This window comes from Sorex fumeus, unplaced genomic scaffold (genome assembly GCF_029834395.1).
Source record: "Sorex fumeus unplaced genomic scaffold, SorFum_2.1 ptg000128l, whole genome shotgun sequence".
Taxonomy (NCBI): domain Eukaryota; kingdom Metazoa; phylum Chordata; class Mammalia; order Eulipotyphla; family Soricidae; genus Sorex; species Sorex fumeus.
Window position 1 is genome coordinate 19634830 of NW_026606185.1, and position 14865 is coordinate 19649694.

Consider the following 14865-nt stretch of genomic DNA (forward strand, 5'->3'; position numbering starts at 1 on the left):
TACACCTTTTCCCCAAATATCTTTGTCTTTACTTCAGTGATGTGTGCCCAAGGGAACACATAGCTTGTGAATGTTTTCTCCATGATTTTTGTGTGATAATGATTGCTGAGAAGATAGGAGACAGTTGTGAAATACATGTACTAATATCATGTGTCTCTTTCTCCCTGCCCAAAAGTGATGTTTGTATGTGTTGTCTCTCACTCCTTGGGGTTCTGCCACTTACTAATATGGTTTTGTGCTGCTATGCTAGATGTCATGTTTGCATGTTGCAAAATAAACTTCTTTTTGCAAAGTTGCATTTCATATTCAACAGCCTTACTGCTCCATTTGGGAAACTTTCTCATAAGAGCTTTTTCATCTGTCTAAATAGACATAAGCATCTTAGTGAAAATATTTTAGTGAAATTGTTTACTATTAAAGGGATTTAGTATCCTTTTATCACTTATATTTTGGATTTTCTAAAATATAAAATCATATTATGTTTTGCCTATAATCATCTAGTGCATATTAAAATTTTGCAAGTTTTAATGACCTTTTATACCTAAAGTCTAAATAATGAGTAACAAATTTGTTCAGTGTAATTATCTTTTTCACTAAGACATTTTAGCTAGGGCAAAAGGCTGCAGTTTATATCTCTTGTGTTTGCTTGCTTTGCCAGTTGCATGAATTTTCCTAGCAGCAACATTTGTCTTGTTTTCTTGATTTAGAGATGAATGAGTATATGCAATCACAGTTGTCTTTTTAAAGTGCAGTAGAAATTAATTATGGCTGTCTTTTTAAAGTGCAATAGAAATCAAAACATTTCCATGCTTCGGTTGAGCAGAGTTTCCATCCATCTGAATTTTATAATCTCTGCCAAGAATTTAATACTTAAGGTTTTAATATTATAATAATGCGAGACTCTCCTCCCATTAATAATAATAGCAACAGTAAACTTTACAGTATTCCTTGTGAATGGTACTTTTAAAAATCTGTTCAAAATCAAGTGCACTCTAGCAGTTGTATGCTGCGAAGCTATTATTCTGTGGGACCCACTCTCTGTGCGCTGTAGCCTCCCAGCCAGTCACCCCACAAGGTGACAGGCTTGTGGTGGCTCAGCCCCTCTTCCTTCCACTCGTGTCCCCCTCACACACGTCTTCACAGTTGAAATTATCCTAGTAGCTTCAAGAAATTTAAGTCATTCAAAACACATCGGTCAATCAAAAGATGAGTCTAAGGAAGGTATGCAGGTACCTGTAGCTCTGACTTGTCTTCCAGACAAATCTGGCATTTCATAGGGTTGCCCCCATAATCAGACTGTCAGTAGTGTGAATTTGTCTTCTAACGTAAATATTTCAGACTTGATTTCTTTAATTGTATTCGCTTTTAGCATCAGTGAATGAAAACCATGAAATATACATGAAGGATTCTGTGTCTGCTGCAGAGGTTGGTACTGGCCAGTACGCTACAACAAAGGGCATCTCTCAGACCAACTTGATCACCACTGTGACTCCAGAGAAAAAGGCTGAGGAGGAACGTGACGAGGAAGAGGAGAGAAGGAAAAAGGCAGAGGAAGCCACACCTGTTGCCGCGATCCGGCAGGAGGGAAAGGTATATCTCCCAGGCTACCTGTTTGAGCTTGCTCAGACCTTAGGTACTACTGAATAGTTCTGAGGTTTTGAACTGGGGATGTGTTGGGACAGGCAATTTCATATTCCAGCATTAACTGCATTTGTAATCTCAATTTATATATAAGTATTATAGTGTCAGCATTTTTCTCTGGAGAGTTCCTCTAACTCTTTGAAAAATTTTATTTCAACATCAGATACACGATGTAAGACTTTCAACAGCTGTCCTGTCTAAAAATACTTTTAGTGGTATGTTACCTCTTTCACATTTTGGAGAGCTGTCACTAAAGCTATTTCCTTCATTTCTGGCCCCATTCTCCTACCAAAGTCTGAATGCTGTAATTTTTCTAGAGACACAGTAGTTTCCTTGCTACTCTTCTGTCTGCAAGTGTCTGAGTGGCCACGGCTGGTGTATTCTTAACTTTTTCTCTTGGTATTATGATTATAATCCTATAATCAGTTGGACCTGTTTTGACAAGGCATATGAGGCAAAGATTGCAAGAAAGACAGGAAATAAATTTGGCAGGAATTTTTCCTAAGTATTTTACTCATTAAAATTTTACATCATTTCACCAGAAATTCAATTTTTTCCCCCAGTGGTATGATTATTTGTGATAATCCAACACTAGGAAACAACTTTTCTGAAAGAGACAGGTGGGCTCATCATGTCTGCCAGATTGATGTTTAGTTGAGAAGCTCCAAAAAGGTCAGAAAACAAAAGTCAGAGATGTGTACATAGTGGAAAACAGTGATTTCTAGAATATCAGGGTCCAGAGAGAAAAGAAACTAAAAATGCTATCTGACTTATAAGTTATGCTAAAACATGCATAAGTCTAATACTAAAGTGCTCTTTTGCACACGGCTTTTCAGATGCACAATTATTTAAAAACAAAACTCACCTGAGGGTCTATAGAGAAATACCCCTTTCAACAATATTTTAACCAAATGCGTCGGTCAACAAACATATTATCATGATAGTTATATTAGAATAGTCCAAGTGACTCAGTCTATAATAATTTTAGGATGAGTTTACACACACACACACACACACACACACACACACACAAAGTTTTAAATAAGATACAAAAGTAATGCTTCTGAAAAACTGATTTCTTTTCTCAAAAAAAATTTCTTGAAAAATAAATCCATGATTTTTTAAAATTACCCATACCAACACATAAATTTATGAACGTGTAAATACAGTTAATGGGACTAAAAGTAAATTATTTTGGTGAGGTTTTTTGGTTTTGGGGTTTTTGTTGTTGTTGTTATTGTTGTTGTTGTTTTGCTTTTGGGTCAAATCCAGCACTACTCAGGCTACTCCTGACTCTTCACTCAGGAATTACTTCTGGTGGAGCTTGGGGACCATATGGGGTGATAGGCTTTAAACCCAGGTTTGCCACGTGCAAAGCAAATGCCCTACCTGCTGCACTATCACTTTGGTCCCTTAAATGTGAATTATTTTTAATTCTGCTCCAGAAATAGGTTCAGGCAGCTTCACTTTGATTTAAAAATAACAATAGATTGTCTATCTGAAATATAGTATTAAGCTATTGTCATTCATGACATTGGAAAATAAGACTAAGAAAAATCTATGACTGCTACCGGTAGCTTTGATGAAATGCCTTCACAGTTATGCTGTCATAACAACAAAATATATTTTCAAATCCGCTTTAATAAGCAGCTTAGAAGACTAAACCTCAATTTTATTCTTCTCCACCTTTATAAAGTAATACAAAGGGTCTTAGCTTTTTAACCAAAATTAGAATGTGTTCCTAATAATAGTTCTTTAAAATCTGGTCCTCTGGATTCCCAGTCATTGAGGCTGATGACCCCAGAGAGCTGATGAGGCTGCCTTTGTTTAGCATCTGGGGAATGAGGGCCGCCTTGCTGCCGAGGTTACCTTGTAACTTTCACACTATTCTTCCTTGAACAAGGTTTTTGGAAGGATCTTATTTAAAAAAAAAAAAAGAAAAGAAAAGAATAAAGCATAATGGCAGACATGAGTGTTAGGAAAAGACACGTTTGTTTTCTTAAAAAGAGACACATCTAGAGCCTAAGATAGACTTTTTGAAATGTGTTTATGTGCTCTGTGCTCTGTCCTTATATTTACCAAATCAGACTTGGTGGCTGGCCAGCCGGCTCTGAGATCACCAGGCCCGATACACAGGAATCATCTAGAGCAGCCAAAGTCTAATTATCTTCTACCTCCGTGTGCTCTCACCTAGCACTGCCCCAGCGCTAACAGCTCCTGTGCTATGCAGGTCCCTGCGGAGTTTTTTTTGCTCGCTTCCTCCTACCCCTGCTTGCTCAGCACCTTCAGCATCTGGCCCTGCCCAGGAGACTGGCCCTGTCATGAAGTTTGCCAGGATCTCACTTTTTCCACGAAGCCCAAGCTCCCTCTTGAGGGTACCTGTCTTCATCATTCTGTTCAGGACTCAGACACAGCAAAGGAATGAAGCAGACCATTTATCTGCTGCAGAAAAATGGAAAATTAGCAAAGAGTCACTTTCTTGTTGATGGGTCACAATGCAAAGTAAATGCTATGAACCACATCAAGGAAAACATTTTTCTAGTTAGCTTAGTAAAAACCACTTGAGTTCAGTTTCATTTAAGTCATGAGAAAAGGAACCAAAATAGATTTCTCGGAAGAAGCTCCAGGTTTTTTTTTTTCTATATAGAGAGTCATTGTTCTTAAAATGCTAGTTCTGTTCCCGGATAAGAGAAGCTTTACCAGATAGGAGTGGGGCCAGAAACTCCTTGATTTGGAAGCCCACCTGTTTTAAATGTCATTGCCATTACCAAGGTCCAAATGTAATAACAAAGATGATTTTTAATCCAATTTTGGATTTATTTTTATTTCTAATCCAACTGAACTATTGTGATGTGGCACTTAATGACAGGAATGTTCCCTGAGAAATGACTCACTTGGTGATTTCCTCCATGTATGAATGACAGAGTGTAATTATACAAACCTGGATGATATCACCTATCTATGCAACATGTCTGTATGGGACAATCCATTGGAACTTCCATTATATATTCATTCACCATTGGTCAAAACATGACTATATTGTAGCAAATTCCCAACTGGAGACAAGGAGAGGTTATTGAAAGTCTTGATTTTCAATGATCAGAGAGTTATGTTTGCTCTCAAAACACTAAAACTTCCTAACCTTGTTAACCGAGACTAATTTCTTAATTATGTGAAATGTGTAGACTTTGAAATTGCCCACAAATATTTCCTGTTCTGATTTTTTCGTAAGTCCACTGTTATATTTGAATGCTTAGTGGGAGGAAGGTAGAAATTCATGTAGACTGGGTATTCAGCTTGCATACTTTAAAAATTTGAACAACCCTACTGCTAGATAAAATTCTTGTTTGACAATTTTATATTGATACCCTTAAGAAAATTAACTAATTGCAGTTTTCTTTTTGTCCTTTTGCACCTCTGTTTGCTGCTTTCTGTCTCTCTCTGTCTCTTCCACATCAGTCATCTGGGCTTGGCACTGACTCATGTCCCCTGTCCCCGCCATCAGCTCATCTTGCCCCTCCATCCCCCACAGAGCTCCGTAGGAGGTGGAAGGAGAATGGCCAGCAGGCACTGGGCTGTGAGCTGCCCAAAGACCCCAAGCCTAAGCACGGAGAGCCCGCCCTGGACTCTGACAGCAAGGGGAAGCCGTACCTAGGGGACCAAGATGTGGCTTTTAGCTACAAGCAGCAAACGGGCAAAGGGACCACCCTGTTTTCTTTCTCCTTGCAGCTCCCCGACTCATTCCCTTCTCTTCTAGATGATGACGGGTACCTCTCTTTCCCCAACCTGTCTGAGACCAACCTCCTTCCCCAGAGCCTGCAGCATTACCTCCCCATCCGCTCTCCCTCCCTGGTGCCCTGTTTCCTCTTCATCTTTTTCTTCCTGCTCTCCGCCTCCTTCTCAGTGCCATATGCCCTCACTCTCTCCTTCCCTCTGGCTTTGTGCCTCTGCTACCTGGAGCCCAAGGCGGCCTCCTTGACTGCCTCACTAGACAATGACCCGAGTGACAGTTCAGAGGAAGAGGTGTGTACCTCGGCATAGAGCACACTTCCCTGTTGTGTTCGGGGCTCCCGTCTGAAGGAGTGTTAGACGGCCGCTGCCCTAGTGGCCTGACTTTCAGAGCCTCATTTATTGTCTGTGCCAACATGTGAAAGGGTTGTTGTCTGTTTGGGAGTACAACCCAGCCCTGGGGTTAGGCACAACACCATGTGAAGGTGGCGGTCTCAGCCCTACCCAGAGCCAGCTGCTGCCCACTGGCCTGCCGGTGGCAAAGGACTCAAGCAGAAGTCAATTCCAGATGACCCATTAGCTATGTGAAAAAATGCTTATGGATCCTATTCAGATTTCATTGACAAAGTAAATTATATACATGGAGCGCTACCCAGAGGAATCCTGGTGTATATAAATGTAGTAGTGATATGAGGTAAGAGAGAAATGATACTCCAGCAGAGGCAAGAGAGAACTTCGCTGTAGGGAGTTGTCTTTATAGGGGAGTTTTCCAAAACTGTTAACTGCCTTCCCTTCCTCAAGATTCTGAAATGCCCCTTCCTTATTGTCCCAGCCACAATATTCCAGTTACCCAGGGAGGTGAAGTAAATCCTATGGGAGTGTTGGAACAGAAAGAAGATTTGAGCAGTTTAAAGCATCCTTTGCCATCAGTCAGTTAGGAGGTCCAGGAACAGGACCAGAACTGGAATTCTCAACCTCAATCAGGAGACTCATCAAAGGTGTCATACAGTATACAGATTGTCATCAGATGGCAATGATGCTTTCAGTTCCAATATGAGCCCATACCATTTGCCAGTCTAGTTGGGACAGGGGAGTTAGGCCCCTATGGCTATGCTAAGCATTTGCTTAGTTGGGGAAGAGAACTGTGGCTATCAGCCTCGTCTGTGAAGGCATGCTTTCAGGCCTTGCCTGCCCTTCACCACTTGGGTGAATTGGCACTGTACTGGGAGTTTCTCTTAATTGCTCTTCTTTCTCTGCCACCCCAAAGCTTGTATGACCAGCCCAGCAGTTTCCCTTTTATAGAACTGAAATAGAGCACTGGGAAAAGTACAGAAACCATCAGCAGAGGTGCCAGCCTGTCACCTGCCCTCCTGCCCACCCCTCCCCCAGGCTCTCCAGTTCTTCTCTTCCCACAAAATAAGGGCTTTTGTTGCAGTAGACAAGCCCAAAACCCTGAGAATTTTTTTTTCTTTCGGACCCACAAAGTCAAAGCAACAGTTAAAAAAGGAAAGAAAGGATTTTCAGTTCTGTGCTCAGCTAGAAACCGTAATTCAAGCCTGCTGCACCTGTGAGTATATAAATTGCAAGAGGGTATCTATATTTAGGGGCATTATGACCATTTCTTTGCGGCAAAAAAGGGGAAAAAATGAAATGGTCTCACAGATGTTTTAAATAAAAGTGCAAGTTTTGCTACTTAGTAGTGCAAAAGAGCCCTTTTCAAAATCTTGGATCATATATGACTTAGTTTTAACTATCGCAATATTATATGTATGCATTATATTTATATACACATATATAATCAAGACCATTTTATGCATAGGAAATATTTCAAGAGAAAACTGTGTCCTAGGCTTTCATATTACTATTCAGCACAGTAGCAACATTATCAAATAATATAGAATCAGAATGCACCACAGTTAAGAACACCCTATTATCTATAAAGACTGTTTATAATATATGCTGGTTTCTAAGCTGAACCTTTTATTTTTCCTGTAGCTATGAAGTTAGCCATCTAGCTAACATAAAACAAAATGATTGCTGTTTATGCTTTTCTGAATTCCAAACAACTGAACTTTTGTATAGTAAACCACACAGATCTTGTGCCTAATCCAGGGGATACATCTCGTCGTATAATCAATGCATGAAAATTAATGTTAAACTTGGGCATGTCTGCATTACATTGGCAAAACAAATCACAGCAGTCACTCCCCGCAAGCTCGTGAACAGGAGACTGCAGCTCCCAGCACATCATTCTCCTTGTTGCAAAGCCCCAGGCCGGAGCAGTGCTGGCGGCTGCAGCCTTGTCTCCTGCCCAGCCTCGGTTGGCCATAACACTCTGTTCAGACTCCGTATTTGGCCATCTGTTCCATGTGGTCTCTTAACCCCAAGCGTTAAGAGCTGGAGACTCTAGTTCAAACTGAACTAGAGAACTCATATGTAGGTCATTCTGGTTTTTTGTTGTTTTGGTTTTTGGTTCTTTTTTTTTTAATTTGCCATTTGTTTACAAGGGCTATTTTATTCTCTAGACTAAAAGCACTTTGACAGCTAAACTGGATGACTTCATAACATGCAGTTCAGTTTTATAACTTGTTTTGCAAAGTCACTAATGACTGTAATTCCTTTTAAATATTTTATCATTACTGCTTACATTTTTCACTTTACATGGGTTTTAGTAACCTAATTACTTCAGCCTTTCACATCTCATAAAACAAGGCATAATCCCAAACCATCAAGCTAATGGCACACTATTTCTTTTTTTTTTTTTTTTTTTTTTGGTCATGGTCAAATAGGAAAAAGCAGAGTTTTTTAAACTAAAACATGAGAAAAATTATCTCATCATTCCATAAAGTATAATTACATGTGAATTCTGGGGAACTCTTTTGCTGAAGAAAAAAAAAGGTCATAGTTTAAAATTAACCATCACCTGATTTTAACGTTTCACCTGGTTTTAACAGCTTTGGAATCCAAGGTTTTACACATTAGTTCAGGATATGACCTAAAATTTTCACTTTTGTTGAGTCCTAGCAAATAGCTTTTTCTACAAAAGATGCTTTATCTAGTCTTTTATGCCTCACTGTTTATTGGTCAGGATCTATGTTTAATGACTAGTTTGAAGGAATTTATATATTACCTAAACTGTGTATAGCTAGGAATAACAGTTCTTATATAATTTTTTGAGGCTTTATGCTGTTCAGGAACTACCGTGAGCTCTCTACTCTCACACCTGGCAGTGTCCAAGGGCCCTACAGTTCCAGGGATCAAATCAGGGCCCCCTGCATGCAAAACATGCACTCCACTTTGAGCTCTATCTCTGGCCCAACATGTTATCACTGTAGCCATTTTTTAGCTTTGTTTCTCTCAGGCAAAATGTAAAGCACTTTGTACCCCATCAGCTGATATATGACTGGGAGTATTTTCCCCATTTCACCGGAAGAAAGTTTGAAAGTAAAATAAATGTGCCCTGCGTGCCCTAGATTTGAATGGCAAGGATTTGAGCTCATTACCGTTGGACACCTCTCTTGTTTTGATTTTTAGATTTTTGTTTGTTTTTGATGAACCATACCCACTGATTCAGGGGCTACTTCCAGCTTGGTGCTCAGGGGTTATTCCTTGCAATTTGGGGGGAACCATGGCGTGTGAGGGATAAAATCCATGGCCCCTACTTGCAAATCATTTGCTCCAGCACATTGAGCTGTGTCCCTGGCTCAAACTTGCCACTCTTAATCATAGCTTACTAAATGCCAAGATGCTTGGAAAGTTATAGATATAAATTGTAAAGCCATAGGGAAATCTTTAAAGAAGGAAAAATATTTCAAGAACTTTTAACATTTTTGCACAGCTAGTATTGCAGCACTCTGAGTACACTCTTATTTGTTCTTGAAATTGAGATTTATTTGAGTTATTATGTATATTCTTTCTTCTCCATCTCTTTTCCTCTGACTCCCTTCACCTCCTACTCTTTGAAATTGGCTTTTCCCTAGATTATGGGTTGGTAAAATGCCATAGCAATGATCATCCTTATAAGAAAAATTACAACACACACCTGGGTATTACCACTGTGGTCACTTCATGAAAAAATATCAGTGCTTTTTTTTTCTTTTTCTTTTTCTTTTTCTTTTTTGTTTTTTGTTTTTTGTTTTTTTTTTTTTTTGGCAACACTATTCCGATATTTTCCATTCTAGAACTGTAACAAGATTGCCAGATTGGCAACTCAGATACATAACAAACAAGGATTCTGACTCTTTATTTTTAGGAATACAGTCATATGTCACTTTTTGACAGAGATGCATTCTGAGAAATATATCATTAGGCAATTTTGTGAAAATCACAGTGTGATTACACAAACTGGGAGCTATAACCTTCTGCATATTGAAGCTATATGGTATGAACTATTGCATATACAGCATAGGACCCCCATTGTATACGCAGCCCATCAGAGACCAAAGCATCCTTAGATCTCATGACTATAGTAAACGAAAGTCTGGGACAGTGCTAGGAAATTCACTTAATAGGAATCATGTCACTAGAAACAATAATTATCTCAATTGTCCCTCTTTAAAGTAACATTCCTTATACTTCAGAGTGGGAGATTAATTAAGAGGCAATTTACAGCCGAGTTTTTGATTTTTTGTTTTCAGAATATTATAGTAAGCACATCATTGCTTACTATAGAAATTTAATAATATTAGTTGATATTTGTGAAGGAAAATGTCAGTATCATGTAGGAGCATTTGAGTATCCCAGTTCCAATGCCTATTGCTATAATCCACCAGATTGCAGTATTTTTTAATCATAAAACTAAATGAAACATTAAAAGTCAGTTCTGAAATTGCTAATATAATCTCCCCTGAAAACACAGGCTCAATTAAATGCTGTGCTTTGTTTTATTTGTTTCCAAGTAGATGTCTCTTTCATTCTTTTAGTTTTTTAAAATTATTTGCTTCATTCAGACATTTTTTTGGAATGGTGTGTTTAAACATACTTATAAATACCTCTATTGGTGGGTGGAATAAATAAAACATAAAAATTTTCTAGTTAGCAATCCTACTTGAGTTCTGTTCTTATATAAAACATATGCTTGTGAGTCACTGGCATGTGTTTTTATAATAAGAGGTAATGCAGACAGCCTTGATGGTGGTCATAAATGGGTGTAAATAATCAAAATGGTATAAATGAGGGGCTGAAAGTCCAGTGACTGTTACAATATATTTTAAAATACTTAAATTTTTGTTTAAATTCACATTTTAATATACCTTTCAAATGTGACATTTCTGGAATAAAAACCATATAGAAACATAAATTTTATTTGTATTAAACAGTAAGAGAGCTTTCTTGGGGTTGTAGTTGAAAGGGTGGAAAGAATGACAAACTGGTTTTCCAAGATATGATAGCAGACAGATTAGCTTGGCTGACACAGCTCCTGTGGTTCCACAGGCTGTGTGTCTCTGGTCTTCCTCTGAGTGGCTCTGCTGAATAAACCTAGCTCTGGCTTTTCTTTTGCTTTTGCTTAAACCTGTGTTCTTGTGGGAAGGTAGTATGGTACAGAGAACAGAGAAAGAACATGAACTTCTTGACCAGTGCTTTGCCGTATCTGACCAGCTGGATTTATTTTCTATTCCTGCCTCCCTCTTGGAACCTGATCGCTTCTGTGATCAATAGACTGACAGCGAGCGAACGGACACTGCAGCTGATGGGGAAACCACCGCCACTGAGGTTGGTATACTTGGTGAGGGTGGCCAGTTGTAGCCCAAAGCCTTGCCAAGTTGCTTTGTATCTAAGAACTCTGCGTATTAGCCTTTAGAATGTGCCTAAATCCTAATTTGCACAGTAGGAGTTAAGTACACAGACCACACACTAGCCTGAATGGGAATCATCTGGAGGGCACCTTCTTCTTGTGGGAGTCAGTAACATCTTTGCTAAACAAGTTTTAGATGTGTTCGCTTTCATAGAGTCACATCTGAGAACCACTTGACTAAACTGATTGAGCTTTTTTTTTTTTAAAAAAAAATAGTTTATTTCCCTGTCCCAAATGAAATGCTCTCTGTATGTGTGCTAGTCATGATGGGTGGGGAGAAAAGCTACAATTTATTTTTTAATTTTTTATTGCATCATCATGAGATACAGTTACAAAGCTTTCATGTTTGATATTCAGCTATATAATGATCAATCACCCATACCTCCACCAGTGTAAACTTTCCACCACCAATATCCCTATTACCCCACTCCAACTTCCTTCCCAGTCCTTACCCTGCTTCTATGGCAGACAATTCCCAGATACTCCCTCTCTTTTGAGGGCATTATATTTTGGAAGAGCTACAATTTAATTAGCTTATTGACTGGGTACAAATATTACTCCTGTGTGGTCAAATAATACTTGCTAAAGTAATAATACTTCTCTTTCCTCATTTTTGTAGATGGGATATATTCTTGGCCACTCAAAATAAATAAATGTCCTAAGGAGACAAAAGCAGGGAGTTACCATTCTAGTAGGACTGACTTCCCGTTGTTCATTGATTTGCTGGAGCGGGCCCAGTAATGTCTCCATTGTGAGACTTGTTACTGTATTTGGCATATCAAATACGTCACGGGTAGTTTGCCAGGCTTTGCCATGCGGGCAACATACTCTCGGTAGCTTGCTGGGCTCTCCAAGAGGGACGGAGGAATTGAACCCGGATCGGCAGCTGCTTGCAAGGCAAATGCCCTATCACTGTGCTGTTGCTCCAGCCCACCACTAGTATTTAGTTTAAAAGATAAAGAATAGGGGCTGGAGTGATAGCACAGCTGGTAGGGCATTTGCCTTGCACGCATCTGACCCGGGTTCGATTCCCAGCATCCCATATGGTCCCCCGAGCACCACCAGGAGTAATTCCAGAGTATAAAACCAGGAGTAACCCCTGTGCATTGCCGGGTGTGACCCAAAAAGCAAAATAAATAAATAAATAAAATAAAAATAAAAAATAAAGAATATAATCATATTGAACAGTGATAGTGCAGATATTATGCATTAGTTATCATTTCTTAATTCTTTGGGATATCTTTAGTATGTGTGTATGTGTGACTTGTGTTAGTTTTCAAATCTCTACCAGTACCTAAAAATTTCTATAACAGTACTTATCTACTCATCTATGCTACTGAAAAGTCATGATGTCCATTTCCTAAAATACTAGAAGAATTTAGGTTTTGTTTAAAGATAATACTTAGTTTGGGTTGTTTTATACACCATCAAGTAAAAATCTATATTTTCTAGTTGAGTTTTCAGGAAAAATTAAAAATGTTGTAAGTAAAGGCCCTCCCGTTGATCATCGATTTGCTCTAGTGGGCCCAGTAACGTCTCCATTGGAGACTTTGTTGTTACTGTGTCTGGCATATCGAATACTCTCGGTAGCTTGCCGGGTTCTCCGAGAGGGGCGGAGGAATCGAACTTGGGTCGGCCATGTTGGCCACTTGTAAGGCATACGCCCTACCACTGTGCTATCAGTAATATACCTTAGTTAAAAATACCTTCAGGAAAACATTTCAAAGTGGTGTTTTGTCAATTTTTATTCCTTTAGAAATTATTGGAAAATTCAGTTTAACATTTGTCACTGTCACTGTCCTCCCGTTGTTCATCGATTTGCTCGAGTGGGCCCAGTAATGTCTCCATTGGAGACTTTGTTGTTACTGTGTTTGGCATATCGAATATGTCACGGGGAGCTTGCCAGGCTCCGCTGTGCGGGCGAGATACTCTCGGTAGCTTGCCGGGCACTCCGAGAGGGGCGGAGGAATCGAACTCAGGTCGGCCATGTTGGCTGTGTGCAAGGTAAATGCCCTACCCGCTGTGCTATCACTCCAGCCCAGTTTAACATTTAGAAATAATTCCTTGAAGTTAAAAATAATATGTGAAACTATTGTTTAGATTATTTTAAGCAATCATATCTAAATTCATTACATTTAATGATGTTCTATACCAAATAGATCAAAATCACATCTTGATTTTATAAGATTGGTGATGTGTAGCTTCAGGTAATTCTATTGAGTCAATTTTATCATTATCCTAACATATGCCACAAATAAAACATTTCAATTTCAATTTTTATAGCAACATTAAGAATTCTTTTGTAATATTTGAGCATGCAAGCAAGTTGAGAGCATTATAAGTAAAATGACAGCTGTGAAATCATCATATACTTAGAATTTTCATGTCCCAGCACTGTGTTTAAGAAACCATGTGCTCTCAGCATTTTTACAACCACATTGAAGCTGGAGCATCCCCACCTCCCCACCCCCCCACCCCTGCCGCCAGAGGCTAACACTTGGGTTTTGCCTAGTAAACAGAACTGCAGTGCCAGTGTGATTGTGTTACATGTCTGCACACGCAGCAGTGCAAGAAGAAGCTCGCTGGAGAGATAGTCTTGACATAGGCAGATAAGGAAACTGAGAAGTTAATGCATTTTATGACATCCAGTGGGCTCTGATGCTGCCCTCTTCTCTCCTACAGTCTTTCAGTCCTTCTTTTTAACTCAGAGGCAGAAAGCCCAGATTTTCTTTCACAGCACCAAGGACAAGAAGTACAACTTCCCTAAAAGTGCACGTTTGGCTCAGCCTAGTTACCTGGTTTTGGTTTTTCAGATCCTAATCGAAGGGCTGGCTGTATAGATCCTTGAAATTAGAAAAAAATAAAGAAAATACATGGCTTTTAGGTAACTTTATTATAAATTTTAGAAATTAAAAATCTTGGGGCCCAAAGAGACAGTACAGCGGGTATGCCTTGCATCTGGCCAACCCAGATTCAATCCTCAGCATCCCATATGATCTCCGAGCACTGCCAGGGGTGATTCCTGAGTGTGGAGCCAGAAGTAACCCCTGAGCATTGCTGGGTGTGGCCCAGAAAGCAAAATTTAAAAAGAAATTAAAAACCTTGGGTCAGAGATTGCATGAGCTAAGGCCTTGCATGCAGCATACCTGGTTTGATCCCAACTCTGCCTATAGTCCTCTGAGCACCACCAGGGGTCACTCCTGAGCAAGAACCCAGAATAGTCCCTGAACACAGTCAAGTGTATCTCAGTCCCCTCTCCCAAATTAAAAAAAAAAAAAAAAAACCAGAAAAAATTCAAAACTTTTCCTGTCTGGTTTTAAAAGAATAATGCTAATGTTGATAGTATCAAAAAAAGAAAATCCTTACTCTGTCATCCTTCTGTCCTCCCAAATTTGTTTGTAGGGTATAAATACAAGCCTACAAAGAACCAGAAAATACCTGAGAAGATTTGTGTTAAATTATTTTGGCTTTAGTTCTCTAGGCTACAAATTTAGATAATTGTTAATTGCATAGGATTATTGTGAGGATTTGTATACCACAGGGGAGCTCTTTATTACTGGTAATTATACTTGTAAATTTTAATTCTTTTAAATTGTGGCCCCCATCGTCCTTAACCATAACTTCTAGTATTCACTAGGGACAAGCCACCAAGCCTCACTGTCACCTCCCACACATGAATACATGCCCATCACAGTTGGAAA

At 39.2% G+C, this 14865-nt stretch overlaps 1 protein-coding gene across 26 annotated transcripts in view; it reads left to right on the forward strand.

The window, feature by feature from the left end:
• The window catches only part of EPB41L3 (erythrocyte membrane protein band 4.1 like 3), a 166893-nt gene that overhangs the window by 133667 nt on the left and 18361 nt on the right, over nt 1–14865 (forward strand). For 16 of the 26 annotated variants that reach the window (XM_056138371.1, XM_056138373.1, XM_056138388.1 and 13 more), the window contains exons 12-14: nt 1370–1590; nt 5101–5664; nt 11029–11082. In XM_056138371.1, coding sequence (XP_055994346.1) covers nt 1370–1590; nt 5101–5664; nt 11029–11082 — 839 coding nt within the window. The remainder of the gene's footprint in view (nt 1–1369; nt 1591–5100; nt 5665–11028; nt 11083–14865) is intronic. The other 10 variants (XM_056138379.1, XM_056138383.1, XM_056138389.1 and 7 more) reach the window with 3 other exon arrangements.